At 42.1% G+C, this 16,235-nt stretch overlaps 1 protein-coding gene across 1 annotated transcript in view; it reads left to right on the top strand.

The window, feature by feature from the left end:
• The window catches only part of LOC117746427 (cilia- and flagella-associated protein 47-like), a 43,034-nt gene that overhangs the window by 8,965 nt on the left and 17,834 nt on the right, over nucleotides 1-16,235 (top strand). Inside the window, exons 21-36 of the mRNA XM_034555550.1 lie at nucleotides 4,941-5,085; nucleotides 5,509-5,594; nucleotides 6,148-6,346; nucleotides 6,511-6,598; nucleotides 6,775-6,986; nucleotides 8,845-9,070; nucleotides 9,198-9,315; nucleotides 9,843-9,970; nucleotides 10,209-10,309; nucleotides 12,800-12,922; nucleotides 13,038-13,251; nucleotides 13,340-13,411; nucleotides 14,428-14,565; nucleotides 15,008-15,092; nucleotides 15,312-15,407; nucleotides 15,737-15,926. Of these exons, the coding sequence (XP_034411441.1) occupies nucleotides 4,941-5,085; nucleotides 5,509-5,594; nucleotides 6,148-6,346; nucleotides 6,511-6,598; nucleotides 6,775-6,986; nucleotides 8,845-9,070; nucleotides 9,198-9,315; nucleotides 9,843-9,970; nucleotides 10,209-10,309; nucleotides 12,800-12,922; nucleotides 13,038-13,251; nucleotides 13,340-13,411; nucleotides 14,428-14,565; nucleotides 15,008-15,092; nucleotides 15,312-15,407; nucleotides 15,737-15,926 (2,221 nt within the window). The remainder of the gene's footprint in view (nucleotides 1-4,940; nucleotides 5,086-5,508; nucleotides 5,595-6,147; nucleotides 6,347-6,510; nucleotides 6,599-6,774; nucleotides 6,987-8,844; nucleotides 9,071-9,197; nucleotides 9,316-9,842; nucleotides 9,971-10,208; nucleotides 10,310-12,799; nucleotides 12,923-13,037; nucleotides 13,252-13,339; nucleotides 13,412-14,427; nucleotides 14,566-15,007; nucleotides 15,093-15,311; nucleotides 15,408-15,736; nucleotides 15,927-16,235) is intronic.

Here is a 16,235-nt window from a genome sequence, read left to right as displayed (position 1 = left end):
GAGCAAAACATTAAAACAAATAATTCCACAAAGAATGTAATTAAGTAATATTAAAAGGCTCCGTATTCCGTAACATATTTCAGGGTATTGTCGCTATACAAGCCAATCTCTTACAACTCTCTGACTTTTGATGTTTCCTGTTCATGTCCTTTATAGGTTTTTGGTCTAATTCATTGAAAGGCTGACAATATGTGTCGGTGCACTTTGGTAAATATTCAAGGAATAACAGTGTATCATCAGAGATTGTAACAATCATTGTGCTCCCAAAGCATAATTCTATCCCTGGATCCCCACAGTCCTGAAGTCTCTTAATGTCCCCAAAAGAAAGTTAATAACAAAACAACCCCCCAAAAGCCGGCAAACAAAGTTCAAGACAGGTGGAAACGTGGCGAGGCGCCGCGTTTCTTTTACCCCGCGCTACTTCACCACAGTCCGTTTAGCTGGTGGTCCCAGGGTGCCATATTCCGGCGCAGTCTTCTACTTGTAATCCACCGTTTCATACAGATCCACAGCGAAGCAATCACTCGAAATAACACGCCGTCCTGAGTCCACTAAACGCAAACCGCCACCTGTCTGTGCGCTCTCCCGAAAAACCTCTTGCGTCTAACTCCCCCTTTCGTCACATTTTATACCCAATGGTAAATAATAATAATAATAATAACAAAAATCATACATTATTCTATTCAAACCCGGGCTCACGCTTCAGGCCACTGGTAATATTACAGGTACGACACTTTAAGTGCGCAAAGGCAAATAACCAAACAGGTTAGCCTTTACTGGTGCCGTACACAGAGACAGACATATGCAATCATTACAATCTTCAGATGGAAAAAAGCTCATCTGGGCCCTATTTCTCGTACCTGGCTAACGTGGTTAGTGGGATAATTTTCCGAATGAGATTACATAAATCAGGGTTTTCGGTTCCTTGAACCAAGTTTGGCAAAATCACCATAGCAACACATCCAAAAATTTGAACCTGCTCCAGCGCAGGCTCATTCAGTGTAGCTGTATAATCTGGCCACGCCCCCTGAAGAAAGTGGCAGCTCGAGATCGAGATCGCCAAGATCCGTTATCACGTGATGGAGACTTCCTATACGAGCGCTATCGATTCTGCCCACAAGGAATCATTTATTAAAGACCTCGAGCTGTACATTGAACACTACACGCTGCAGCATTGACTGTCTCACAGACTGTATGCAGAGCCTTGTGGTACATTGTTGTACAGTGTCGGCGATGCAGAACATCGGGAAAGCCGCTGTATGTTCGTAAAGTTTATGTAGCGCTTAAGAAACTTATGGATGTGTTAATTACGTTACCTGGCCATGTCTGTGTAAATGCAATACAAGTTATACATATATGGTCATCACCACATACATGAATATACACATATATATATTATCTACTTGTTCTGAAAGAGTTGAGATAGTAATTTTAGATCTCATTGGATGATGCATACCATTAAACCGACTGCCAGCAGGCACATTTAAAGAATGTGGCACTTCAAATTAGCCGTTACATTTTCCCCAACACTGATGCTGCGTTGCGAGTAGATACCATGAAAGTCAATGCACAGACGAATGGATGCGAATAAAGAGGATTTTCAGCCATTTATCTAGACTTAGTCGGTGAAAGTTACCGAGCTGTGTGAGCCTACGGGTGATGTTATGTGTGTGTGTTTGTGTGTATATATATAATGTATGTGTATGTATATATGTATGTGTCTGGAATTCCTCATACGTTCATGATCATCTCCTGCTCCTCAGCGGGGAGTTTATTTGCCTTTGTGCTGTTAGAAAATCATGGTTCGGTGATCGACACTTCACCCTTTTTGAAGTCGGACGGGCACGCGCAATTATCCTGTGAACTGACGTCTGGCTCAAATTAACGAGATGGTTTGAGTGCGGATCAGCCTTTGAGAAACCGGGATAGCCTAATGTCAATCATCTTGTTAATTTTAGCTGGCTAATAGGACATTTGATCGACTTAGTTGAGCCACGTATGAGAAATAGGGCCCTGGTCTTGCATACGTGACCCTGAGCTCTGTTTGGTTGGTGTTGAGTTAAAGCACGTTTGATATCTCTTTTTTTTTTTTTCATGATACAAAAGCCGTTATTTTTATTTACCAGATGTGTCCTGCAGCGTCGTCCAAAAGGCATCAACTCAATTCAGAGTCTGTAGAAACACCAATGCAGCAGCATAACACAGAGCATCTAACGTTTTTTGTTAGCGATCTACAATTTCCCCAGCTGCTATAACAAACCCAGCCAACTCGCTTTTATTTCCCACAGCTGGATTACTGCACCAGATTGAGATACAAAAAACAAATTTTTCTTTGTCAGAAAATGACTCCAAACTGTAATTTTAGGGAGAAATAGATATACTTTCTTACATGTGGCATCAACAGTGTCTGTAAAATTCTGTCGATAGTGTCGCTTATAACTCTCCTATAAAACCTGAGCTGTGTTTAGGCGGTCCATTTCTCTAATAAGAGAAATGTGCATTTCTTTGATACGTGAAGGATGTGATAATCCAGCAAAACACCTCACCCTAGCAGTGATTTTTATAAAGTATCTTTTGGAACCTTTCACTCTGTCAGTTGCCCCATTTTGCTTTAAAGAAAAATGCAGAATATATGTTTTTATCTTGGCCTCTGATTTTTAAGCTAATACTTAACTGATGCTATTATGAAATAATTCTCTTTTTGGGAGCAACCTTTTATTCGTATTTCACACTATTTACATTACATTATTACATTTCTTTATCAATGTACTGACATACATGCAACATAAGAAGAACATTTAATAAAAAGGAGCAGAGAAGAAAAAATGTATAATTACTGAAAGTAATGTATTCTTCAAAGGTGCCATTAACTAAAATAAATGGCTTTATTACTGATACATAAAAAATATTATTATGCAAATATATCTCCCATTTACACCTCCTGTAGCCTGGTTATATATATCGATGTCATTATAATCCACTGTTAATGTTGGAGTGTAATTCATCATGTCCTGATGGGTTTTCTTTTTTTTAAAGCTTTTTTGCTTGTCATCCAACGAGCACATTTAAGCACATATTACAGTTTTGAATTTGTGACGATGGATTCTGGGGCGCTTGACTCTGAGATGGACTCCTGGATCATTCCCATGGTTTTAATAATTACTAATCTCCACATAGGCGATAACACCCTGTCTCGCTGTATGTGTGTGCCTCTGGAAACGGCACCTTTGCAATGTTTCCCCTAGGTTTACAGCTTCGGGGGGGGGGGGACCGACCGAGCAACACAAACACTTTAAAGGAAACATGGTGTTCATTTCTTTTAATGACAACTACAAAGTGTGCACGTTATGTCACTGCAGTGTATTTTTCAGGGCTTTTGAAATTTTCAGAAGCCATTTATTGAGATCTGCAGACAGGCTGCAAGATGGTCTCCTTAAAGCCTGTTGCGGATGTTTGTCTTGACCTGCAAATACATGAACTATAGGCTTTAAAAGTGATGGCTGACGGCTTAAAATAGTGATAGCTTAAAGCAGTAAATCCCATTGTGAAAAGTATGTTTTGCTCTTGAACCCGGAACAGGAGAGCTACTCCGTGTTCTACTTGCAGGAGAGCGACTTGTCTCGTTTCCACCACGCAGATAGTTTGCTTTTCACGCGACATATTCAACGACCTCTGCCGGCTGGTGGGAGTGCGCATTGGGGGCGGAACTCCGAGGAGAAGTGTTAACGTTATAGAGAAAATTACAGGGGGGTGGGGGGAGGATGATTTCAGGGGGGTGGGCCGCCACCCTGATACAATGGTAGGGAAAACACTGCTTTGAAAGAAATTAAGTAAAGTTTGTAATGCTTTTGTCATTGAAAGCAAAATGACTCGTATTGGCGAGACAACTGGAATAGGATTTATTGATTTAATTCATCCCTAACCTTATAATATAAGCTGTAGTGACCCCGTTGCCTATAAAAAAAAAAAAGGTCACTATGGTTGCTTGAAGGTTTAGTTTCGACACGTGCAATAAATGGATGCAATGTCCAGGTTTTAATGTGAACAAAAAAACTGTATGCTCCTGCCAGTCTAGCAACACCTGGCCTTAGTGTTCCTCTTGATTATCTTAGCCTCTCTTAATTGACAGTGGCCCTATGCCCCCTAGTGGTGGGAGGGTAAACAAAAAACAAACAAAATGAGCCATTACATTAGAAACTAAAAAAGTACTGTCTGAAAAAGTCAACCGTATAAGAATTCCTGATAGCCCATATTACTTCTGTCTCATAACCTGTTTGTGGGTTTTTACCATTATACTTTACAATTCAGTTGTTTTGCAAAGAAGACACATCTTTGTCACTTTATACTGGTCTTGGTTTGAAGACGGACAGAACGCACAAGTCTTTTCCTAGCTACTATTGTGCAACCTTCCTTTCCTATCTGACCGTCTGTAGTATCTTCCCAAGTATCCAAGATCCACGTCATAAAAGTTTGTTGGCGTTGACTTGCTCAGGTGTCAGATATTTGCTGACAGCCAGCGCTGAAGTCGTGACATTCACTCACTGCTCCGTTTTCAGTGTTCAGTGTGTAATTTGTTTACAGACAACTTATTTAAAAATAAACTGAATTGAATTGAATTGAATTGAATTTAAAACTTTCCAAGGTCCTTACAACTCTACTGAACTGTTGACTTACTTTCATATGAATAAAACAGGTTTATTTCTCTTAGTTTACATGAATAATCATAATGACAGATAATATTTTACAATATATATATACATATATATATATATATATATATTATAAAATATTAATATATTATATAATATTCTATGTAAAAATATATAATAGATATACTAATATATAATAACAGTGTATTAAATAGACAGTGTGTGACAGAATGTGTCCTGGTTTTGAGATGGTCACCTTTCAGATGACTATTTCTCTCAACTACTTTCCAGGCCCGTTTCCAGTTTCACGGGGTCCACGCCGGCTCTCGGCGAGCGATACCGTTTGCTCTGACAAACCACTCATCAGCCGCGGCCCAGGTTTTCTTCGGCCTGGCAGAATACACAGACTTCTCTTTGCACCCCCCTCACCTGTTAGGTGGGTAATGGTCCTGAGAAGAAATGAATAAGGATGTCGTGTTATCGTCTTACTGTCTGTGAATAGAATTAAAGATAGGAAGATGTGAAATAAAAGTATTTCAGGAATTTAAATCGGGGCTCCTTACGCATCCTGGAAAACAGTTGGACAATTAGAGAAAAGGTCCAACGTCCTGAAAAGGTATTTCAACGTTCTCCTATTTTTCCGTTAGCTGGGAAGATCCTCGGCTATCTATCAAAGCTCCACAAAACAGATAACATTGCCATCTGAAAGGGAAAAGTCATGTTGATTGTTTGGCATGATCTGTGTTTGCCACACAAGCTAGATCCTCACTTAAAATGTCCTCATAAAAAGTTATCTCGATTCTGTAAAACACACAGCTCATTGTGTCCGTTCTATCTTATGTTTCTGTGCATGTTCTAGGAGCAGAGAAGGAGCCGGGCGCGAGTGTTGTGGAAGTCCGAGGAAACCAGACCGTGGACTGTTCCCTCGTCTTCTCCCCCACCCAAGTGAGATCAAGACCAGGCATACCATTTTATGAAGATTGAATTTGACCCACCCCAAACGCACATCTTTCCTAAAAAAATGTACTGCTCTTTACACTCCTCCTCTGACAAGCTTTGGACTTCTCTAATTGCTGACTCAATATAGTCTCTTCTTTTTTGGGGGGGCTTTAGCCTAGTCAAAAAGAAAATTGCAAATAGTGTGTTTATCATGAAATGTTGATGATAAACACGTGTCCTATAGCAGTAACCAAGAGTTACCTCCAAGGCTAAGGAGCATAAGGCTATAAGTAAAGACTCTTGATGGCGAACTTGGATGGATGTGCCTTATATGGGGAAGTAGCTTGAAATGAATAGTTTGTCTCCTTTTTGATTGCAGATTTGAAATGGGGTGGGAAAACATGCACAAAAGCTCAACAGGCATAGCAACAGTAACTAAGGGAGGCAGGCCTTAGCAAACGGTCAATAACAGCTCTTGCTCTCTCTCAGCTTAAAGCTGTACAATGTTGAATAAATGAAAGAAGTAGAGATGACCTGTCAAGGAAATGTCTTCCTGCAGTTAGCCAGCTATGACTTTGAGCTGCCACTGAAGGTCAACGGAGCGAGATGGCCCACTGCTTCCCCGTCTCCTCCCTCCACTCATTCCTCCTGCTCCACCTCCTCCCTGCTGTCGGCCGGCAGCAAGAAGCATGTCATCAAACTTCTTCCCCAGTCTGTCGCCATGGCGACGTCATGGCCTCAGTGTGTACAGGCCACAGGTGCGGAGTTAAGAGTTTGTGCGTTAGTGAGTGATATGATCATGACGACAAGATATTGCTCCAGTGTGTGCGTGTGCGTGTGTGTGTGCGGTGCGTGCAGGTTTTATGTAACATAGCTCAATTAAATGTTTTTCTTTCCCTTGCTGTTTTTATATTCTTTGTAGTGCTGTGCCCCCCGCTGGAAATGTCCCCCTCTAGCCTAGAGTTCCATGTGGAACCAGAGCCACCACAGTCTGATGCTTACAACAAGGTATCAACAAAGGCCTCCATTCCTACATTGTCCCCCTATTCTTCCCCCTTTTTAAAAAAAAAAGCTTTCCCTCAACATTTTCACTTCTTGCAGCTTGTACCGTGCCACAGAATGTCTGAAATCGCTGTCTGTTCTTTTAGTCCCATTCTGTCTCTCACTCCACTCTCCCTGCGCATACAGTGGAGCTGAAAGCGGTGTGTGAGCAGAGTGTGTTTTGGAGTAAGGGTGCCAGGAAACATGTAAACTGGTGGTTTGACTGCAGAGGAAACGCAGTAACCGAGTACAATAGAGAGGGAGCGCTTTGTGTGGTGTCTCCATCATCAGGCAGTCTGGTGCCTGGCCAGTCCATCTATCTGACGGTCAGCATCAGCAATGAGGCTATCACAACGGGTGAGACATTATTTGAAACAAACAAACAAACAAACACACACACAATTTCACATGGAACTAAACTAAGATAAATTATAACATAACTAAGTCTACATTAATATAAGACTCAATGGAGCCTTAATGGGGCCTTTGTATTTAGTGGTGGACCTGGTAAAAAACAGTGACGGGAGAGCAGCAGGGGAGATTGTTTGAGAAGTGTTTTAGTGGCATTTTCTTGGTAGATAAATAATACTTTGATGTTGTAAATAATAGTTTTAGTATTGTTTAGTTCTCAATGGCCCACTTTCCTGTCCCCACAAACAAAAAGAAGGACACTGGGAAAAGAACAGACAGAAGGCCTTGGAAAGAAACAGTGTATTATAAAAGCTCCCTGGATGTGTGAGGAGGGCAAGGTAGGGTTCTGTCTTCAGCTGGAGAGGAACTGATTCAGGGAGCTAAACACATCTCTAAAACACCGGGACATTTACCAAAATAACAGCCTGTAACATGGACACAAATAACAGCCTGTAACATTGACACATAACAGCCTGTAAAATGGTCACATATACCGGCCTGTAACATGAACATGTATAACAGCATGTAACATGGACACATATACCGGCCTGTAACATGAACATGTATAACAGCATGTAACATGGACACAAATAACAGCCTGTAACATGGACACTGAAAGCTCCAGGCAAAAACAACTGTTTGAGAAGATGTAAAAGGTTACATTTCATTATTATAATGTCACCATTACAGCTCTAGTAGGATTGTTCGGAGGGTTTGAAGTGGAGTTGTGGGGTATATCCACCGTAGTTTGTGTTTGACATGCCTCGAGTATGCAGTAACAGACAGGAGTACCGGCACATGAGCAAAGCAATGGGCTGCTTTGGACGGGGGCAGCAGCAAAACATATTTCAGACACCTAAAATACATCTTTATCAGTTTAAGGGTATGCTATATTTTGAATATTTTCACCACTTTACCGCTGTGGAAAGACATCTCTTTCAGACAGGGCACTGAAGCCTGTTTTAAAATGTGGGCTCGGATTCACTCAATAATGCACACAAACTGACTAATTGAGACAGCGGTATCCAGTAGCTCCCTGGAAAACATTGAAGAGAGCACAGACAGACATTTTGCGCTGCCCCGTCCTCATCAGTACAATGTTTTGCTTCTGTGCTGATACTGTGCGGTCAGTTTTCTCCAGAAACAGGCCAGTAGTTGAAGAATAGTGCTTTACCTTTTCAACCTAAAGCCCGAGTATAGCCTTTAAGACTAATCTATTTGAAGCCTCATTCATCATAAGACTTTGGATAACATACCACCCATAGACATTAGGGGGTGGTCCTTGAGTAGCTTGCTCTGATTGTTTCGCACAAGTCCTCTGACTCGCACCAAGATGCCTGTGTGCTCCTGGTACGTTATCCTCAAGCCTCTCCTCCTGCCGTGTCAACACCAGGCGGGTCACTAAGATTACAATTTGACCCTGTCTTATTACTGAATAGAAGAATACTGCCCTGCCATGATTTACTGTGACGGGCTGGCAATGACGGTGAGAAGGGGGTTGCACTGGAGATTGTTTTGTTAGCTTTGTATTACTGAAAATGAGAATTATCAAATTGCTTATTGTTGTTTCCACTATCAAAAACCTCCGTTGGCATTTGAAATATGTTTGAGACCACACAAGCAGCCCACGTCCTCTCTGCCACTGTGGCAGCCCTGAGGTGTGGTGGAGTTTTTGTGAGGCGCACGCCATTTATAAGATAAGGGTTATGTGGGCTCCTGAACCTTTCGCCGTGTTCGAAGCACAATTATAAATTCACCTCTAGTCTGCACTGACTGACCTGTGTGTACATTCATATTCTCCTAGGCTCTCGCAGAGTCACCAAACTGTCCCTTCCTCTTTACCTGGGAGACAAGGGAGGTCAGGGGATGGGAGGAGAGAAGGAACATGAACCTTACAGAGAGCTGTCCATCACCATTACCATCCAGCCTCCCTGTATCACCATCCACCCCCCTCGAATTTGCCTCACGCCAGTACCCCTGGAAGGCATCGCATCTGCCACAATCACCCTGCTGGCTATTGGATATCCTCAGTACGCACACACGCACGCACTCACGCACGCACAGGTCTATTCTGTACCCACAAGCAATATCGAGAAGGTTGCTTATTGCATAGGAGCAGAAAGTTGAATGTTGTATTAATTGGTGATGTCCTTGCAGTGGAAGCACGGTATCGGCTGAAGTGGACGAGGTGGAACTGGAGGATGGGGCACAGATACGGCCTGTTTCCATCATCTTCCCAGAGGGTAACAACATCCCTGCCCAAAACCAGGGTCAGGTACAGACCTATGCTCCGAGCAGTTTACACTTTAATGAAAAAGTCACTGAGGACCATCTTTACTAAGAGTTGCTTTCTTAATAGCATATTGAAGAAAATCCACACTTTAATCCAATTCAATTCAGTTTATTTTGTATAGCCCAATATCAAAAATGACAAATTTGCCTTAGAGGGCTTTACAATCTGTACACATACGACATCCCTGTCCCAGGACCTGACATCGGATCAGGAAAAACTCCCCAAAAATAACCTTTCACAGGGAAAAAGGGAAGAAACCTTCTATCTCAGTTGAATTCCTTTTATCTCCCCACACTCCTGTTTAATTTAATTTGGATGTTTACAGTATATCCACACAGGTACTATCATGTCTATGTAAATTCCTGTCACAGTCTGGGCTGATGTCTCCCCAGTTAGATTTTGAAGATCTTGCAGCAGCTTGAGCGAAACCCAATTTTGCCCCTGCTTGCACTTGAACAGAAATACTATCAAGATCTGTGGAATTCATCCCACTTTATCTGCAACCATAGAGACATCCAGTAGGCATTCAGAACCAGGAGGCCAATGGGACCTCTCTAGCTTGCAGCGTGTCCTTCTGCTCTGCCATCCCTCTGTCCCTCTGCACAACCATCATCTTCACAGACCACCTCCACAACAAGTCAGTGGTCAAACTTGATCTCTAACATTTCTTAGTCATTGTCTCTTAGTCTTTTTGTCTACTTTCTTCCTTCATCCTGCTCACAAACCATCCTCAAAACAATTCAAATTATTTTCTTATTTACTGATTCTCCTTCTTCTGTTGACAATAACACAATCAGAGAATATCAACAGCGTTATCCTTTTAATGTTGATTCAATCTACTAACTTTACTTTTTTCTCTTTGTCTCTGCCGCCAGGTTTAAGGTTAAGTTGTGTGCTATCGCTGACAACTGCGTTTTGACAGTCTGGCCCTACATGGCCCTGCACCGCTCCGAGCAACAGATTGTTCTTAAGACTGGTACTGGCACAAACGCACATCCATGACACAGTGTACCGGTTTTCTATGTACAGTCCAACAGACTGGCGGCGTCTTATCACACGTTTATTCTCAGTTTTATCAGATCCACTTCCCAGATCAGCGCATCTCGGCCGCTGTACTTCCTGTCTAAGTATCGTGCGTCTGTGGTGTGCGACCATCCTTAAGTGAAGCAGAGAGAAGGAGGGAAGTGGTTGAGGATGAGAGTGTCAAGAAAGTGCTGCGGGGCTAAGCTGAAATAAGCACGTGAAATCTTATACACGCCAAAAGGCTGAAAGATTTTTCTTTGAGGGGGATTTGTCAGTAGCGGTTTGTAAACACAACATTTTAAGTTTGCCCCTCCTCTCATGCTCACCGACGGTCCGAGTGCTCGCCAGCAGGGGAAAGACAAAACTTGATTCCCCCCCAGCTTTATCCAACTGGTGTTTCGCTTTGCTATATTTGCTTCTTTTTGCAGATTTTGTAGCTTCCTCTTGGATACACGCTCAAGATCTGGCATCTGGTCGCTGCGATCTAACAGACGCCCAGAAACTCCTGAACATGGCAAAAAGAAAAGAGTAAATACAGGCGTCAGGCGAGGGCTCGCACGATTTGTCGACGCGATTGATTACAAAAATACATTGATCCACAAAAAAAGTTGTATTTTGGACACAGACCCAAGAAATCCGGGCTCTGTACTGCAAATTGGAAATGGCACTGATTCTTTCTGGTATAATAAAGTTTATTACAGAGAGGAATCACAGGTCAGGACGAGCGTCTAGATCGCTCGGAGAAACTTTTCAGCCAATTTGAAGATCTGACTGGATCATGCAAGGCAGCTAAGTTATATAGGCCGAAAACTGGAGACCGTCACACAGGGGCCCCCAATCTAAACACGTACCTTCCAGACACAGGAAGGAGTATCATATATCAAGATTTGGAGATCACATAACGTCACACAGAAACAGACCCTTCCTCCAACAGGTAAAAGGGCATTCTTTGAGGGGGACCCTGACCAGAAACACATGTGGACCGGTCTGTTAGAAGCCGATCTTTTAAGGAAGCGCAGGATACACGACAGTCCTCACCAAAGCGATATGTATGAGAGTTAATTTATGTTGCCGCTATGGCAGTGGTTCTCAAACTTTTTCTGTCGCGCCCCAAATGTTCGTGCCCCACCAGCCCATGCTGAATTTTTATTGAAATAACAACTTTTTGTGACTCCTCCATCTGTGCTTTTTCAAATAATAGAATAAAGAAATTGCAATCACTTTGTTAGAAAAATACAAATAAAGTTGTGCAAAAAAGAACTCATATTTGGCAAATAGCTTATTGTGGCTGCAATTTACATGTTTGGCACTGAATATATTTTCAAGATCATAACAATAAAGTGTAACCTGTGAAAAACTAAACTAAACAAGTTCAAATATTTGGCAATAAATATATTTTCAAAACAATAACTTGCAACCGGTGCGAAACAAAATTAGTGCAGATACTGTATGTGTGAGCCATCAAGTTGTATCAGTATTAGTTCAAATTCACTCAGATTCTCAAAGGAATCAATATTCCCTTGATCGAGTTGCCTGTCTCACATCTCCAGCTTCCTGAGGAAGGTGCTTCTCTCTGCCTTGAAGATGAATATTTAATTCATTCAGCTTTCCAAATATGTCACTGATAGGCCAATTTCATTTGAAATTATACATAAGCAAATTAATAATTTGAATTTGAATTAATAAATTTGACTCCAAAAAGTATATGCATTTGTAACGTTACAAAGATAAAATAAATGATGAACTGAGTGCACCTCCTCTTTGCAGAATAATATGTGTATGAATAATATGTGTACAATTTAAATTGTATTGTACTGTCCTGTATGACATATGTCATGCATAAGACGGATTTCTTCTCTGAGCTCAAAGACTTGCGACAACACTTTTCCTCGTGAGAGCCACCGAGCTTCGCTGTGAAACAGCTGAAAGCTCCGCTCCCGTCTCCACAGAGTGCGGAATACAGTCGTGCTTTCGGGGGTCTTGTTTTTATGAACATGACCACGCTGATAGCATCGGTCAAAACCTTGTGTAGTTCACGGCACATCTGTCTGCCATGGTCTGCGCACCGTCTGTGCAGAAACCCACAACTCCCATTTCAGCCCGTGTTGTCAGGTAACTGCTCAGAAGCCTAACAAGCACTTCATTTAGCACACTACTAAGCTACACGTGAGTCGCAAAGGATCTTGGACCTCGCGATCGCGCGCAACCTGTTAACACCATAACTGTACCGGAAACATTTACGCATACTTTTGTAATATGTGAAGTTCTCCGCACTGCCCCCCGTGCCCCACCTGTAATACCTTGGTGCCCCACTTGAGGGGCACGCCCCACAGTTTGAGAACCACTGCGTTATGGTAATGTATTTCTCAAGTTAACATCTATGATTATTTATTCAACATTTCTCTCCTTGCATCTGATTGGGTTACATGTCACTGCCGTTTAGGGGCCACAGCTGTTGAGGCGATTCTGCAGCGCCATCACATACCAAGTCCTGCCTCTGGTCCGACTTCATCCTCCTCCTCATTGTTTGATCGCAACAGCTCAACAATCAAGAACTCGGTATCAGGTCAGAAATTGATACGTACTTTGGAATTGTATTTTTATTTGTAGTTGTTTGTAAGTGCATTTTTTTTTGCATACGTCCTAGCAGAAGCATGTTTTTGTGTTTCTGCATTCGTCAGACTCATTACCAGACAGTGACAGTGTGAGCGGTCAGGCCGGCTGCTCTCCTGACAGAGACACCCCGACCAATCATGGAGCCCCCGAATTCCCCGCAGCCAACTCCGAGGAAGGACTATATTACCAGAATGTATTAACGGCTGTGGAGAGGTGGTTTAGCCACTTTGGGTGGCCGAGTGGACCACACCCCATTTCTGTGCCGCACACGCTTAGAAGGTATACCCAGCAGTTGAGTTCGGGAGCCACAATTGGTTGATGTAAGATGACTTCTTCTGTCATAAAGATGACTCTTCTCTCCCTCCAGAATTGAATCAAAAATTCTAACGAATTCTTCCAGTGCACGGACTTATCGAGTCATTCAAAGTAAAGACTCCAGGTATGTATATGAAGCGGTCTCAAATGAATCATCCTCACGCTGAATAGTAATGGAGAGATGTAGCTAACATGACAAGATTACATAGAACTGGTCGTTCACGTCTAGTCAACAACTATAATGAAACTAGGTTATTTGAAGTGTACATTGAAAGCAGGTTCTGCTTTTCTGCAGAGATCTCAAGAACAAACGGGCTCTCATCTTATACAATAAGTCTGTTTTGGGCTAAATAGTAAATTATACTGGAATTAAAGCTCTGGTGGGATTTCAGTTCATACCAGTGGGCATTGATCTTGCTCCAGATTAGAGGTTGATTGATTGATAAATCACGCACAGGCGTATGTCCCCGTTTTACAAAATGGCTCCATACAAAAAAAGTGCCACATTTGCAGAAAATGTCTTTGATGTGATGAACTGCTTATAGTCTAAACCAGTGGTTCTCAACTTTTTTTCAGTCATGTACCCCCTGTGAAATATGTTTTTCAGCCAAGTACCCTCTAACCAGGAAAGCATTTTTGGTTGAAAAAAAAATATAATATACAGCGCTGTGCCACCAGTGTCTGATTTAATATAGAATATATACAATTATTATTATTATTTTTTTTGGGGGGGGGGCTGGGCACGTTAACGCGTTATAAATACGTTAACGTAGCAATGCATTGATGCTGACAATGATTTTTTTCATGGGTTAACAGCATTTTGGTTTTTTTGTATTGGGAGGGGCTTAATGCTGCTGCACACATTAACCGAGAGCATGGAGAAAGGTACTTTTAAATGGACATTTTCATTTTACACGTACCCCCATTTGAGAACAACTGGTCTAAACAACTGTTATATACTCCATGAAATGGCACTGAATTTGGTGGCTGGCAGAGATCTCTCGCATGTATAACTACACTCTTTGTCCACGATACGAACCAGACAGGCGGACAGGGAGGAAACTCCCTTTTAACAATCCACCTTCGGTCGACCTCTACTCCAGATGGCAAGGGACATAACTATTGTATCGTTGTGTCCAGGTCTGTAGTGGACATGCTTCGCCACCTGACCGGCAAACAGATTCCTGGTATTCCTCAGAGTCAGGCATTTTCCACTGATATAGACCAGCGCACAGATCAGCTGCTCCAGCAGCATGAAGCTATGCTGGCTTTTCTCAGGTAGGCCTTATCAATACCACGCTACAATGCTGCTCACATTTAGGCTCCTTTCAGATATGCATTTTGTTACTTACAAGTGGCGGCAAATGTACGTATGTATGTTCCTTGTGTTTGAGGCACTTTTATGTCTAAAGTCACAATAGCAATCTCACAATGTCAGACCTCAAAGCATTTCTGTAACTCTTCCAGCGTGACTTGAATGCAGCGATACAAAGTCACACTTTACTTAAATGACATGCATGCCACAAAAAACATGAATGGGCCACAACTACGGCTTCAGTTTAGATTTAGGGAAATGTGTCATATTACTGATTGAAATTCCATTACTTCAACAGATAGATGAAGCCTGCAATGTTACATTTCCCATGTCTGAAAAGGGGTTTACAGGACATTTTTTCAACTTTTTGGGTCTGTCTCTGTTTCATTGTAATTCTGTGTTCAGGGTGCAGGGAGCCTGCCTTTGTCAAATCCGACCAGAGTACTTGCTGGACATGCAGGAGTTTAAACACTGGTGCTCCCTCTTGCAGGTACGGAAACACATTCACACACATCCATTTTGTCCTTGACTTACTACATGGAAATTAAATTACATCTATTTTGAGAAAAGGAAAACAATTGCTTTTATAATGCTTCTTTATAACATTTAAAAAAAACTCTCCTCTCACTCATGGTCTCGCTCTTTCACTCACACACAACATATTTGGATCTTATTGTGCAATATACATACACATGTGTGTTTCTCTCAGTCAAATGAGGAAGAACATGGTCTGGACTACAGCAGTGTTGACTATGAATCTCTGAGCAAGCGATCCTGGACTGATGTCCTGCTGCAAATCTACAAGGTGAAAAACTTTCTGGCACTCTCTGTCTGACTTCATCCACTCTTCAGATCATTGGTATTCTTGTAAATCACTTCATGTTTTAAGTTATTATGTGATCTTGAAGTGTACCATAGCTCAGTTTTTCTTTAAAAAAAAAAAAGTTTGTCCCTTTCTTTTTTTTCTTCTCCCCTCCGTGCAGAGGTTGTCAAAAATATTTGATTATAATCGATTGAAAGATTATTGGCGGTCAAATAAATGTTAAATCGAAGGTTGACTGAAGTAGAGTAGTGCTAAAGATTCACCCCATCCTGATTCACCCACATATTAAAGATGGATCTGTGTTTGCTCAGGTGCTGGTGTTAAGCCGCGTGTCAGAGAGTGGTTTGAACAACGCAACTCTGAAAAGCGGCGTCGTGGATGGAGTCCCCTCTGTGGGCTCACAGCCACAGGCCAGTAACGTCTATTCATCCTGCGAGCTCCGGTTGCTCTTATGGCTCAACGTGCATTACCAGAGCATGAGGAAGACGGTGTGGGGAACAGGTAGGAACAACCTTTTTTTTTTAATATTCAAAGTTAAGTGAAAAGTGTTCACCAGGCAGGAGGCATCAGACACAGCCAGGTCCAATGGACCCTATGAGACGTGAAGTCACAAAGACTCTGGGGAGGAAGCAGAGTTAATAAGGTGCAATGGAGAGATGTAGATTCATCCTTAAGTAGAGAGAGAAGAGGAGATAGGTGCTCAGTGTATCCTAAAACATCCCCCAGCAGCCTATAAGCCTATAGCAGAATAACTAGGGGCAAACCTGAGCCCGCCCTAACTATAAGCACTATTAAAGAGGAAAGTCTTAA

This window comes from Cyclopterus lumpus, chromosome 2, assembly GCF_009769545.1.
Source record: "Cyclopterus lumpus isolate fCycLum1 chromosome 2, fCycLum1.pri, whole genome shotgun sequence".
NCBI classification, from domain to species: Eukaryota; Metazoa; Chordata; class Actinopteri; order Perciformes; family Cyclopteridae; genus Cyclopterus; species Cyclopterus lumpus.
Note: the sequence above shows the minus strand (reverse complement) of the source record. Positions and strands in the feature narration are given on the sequence as shown.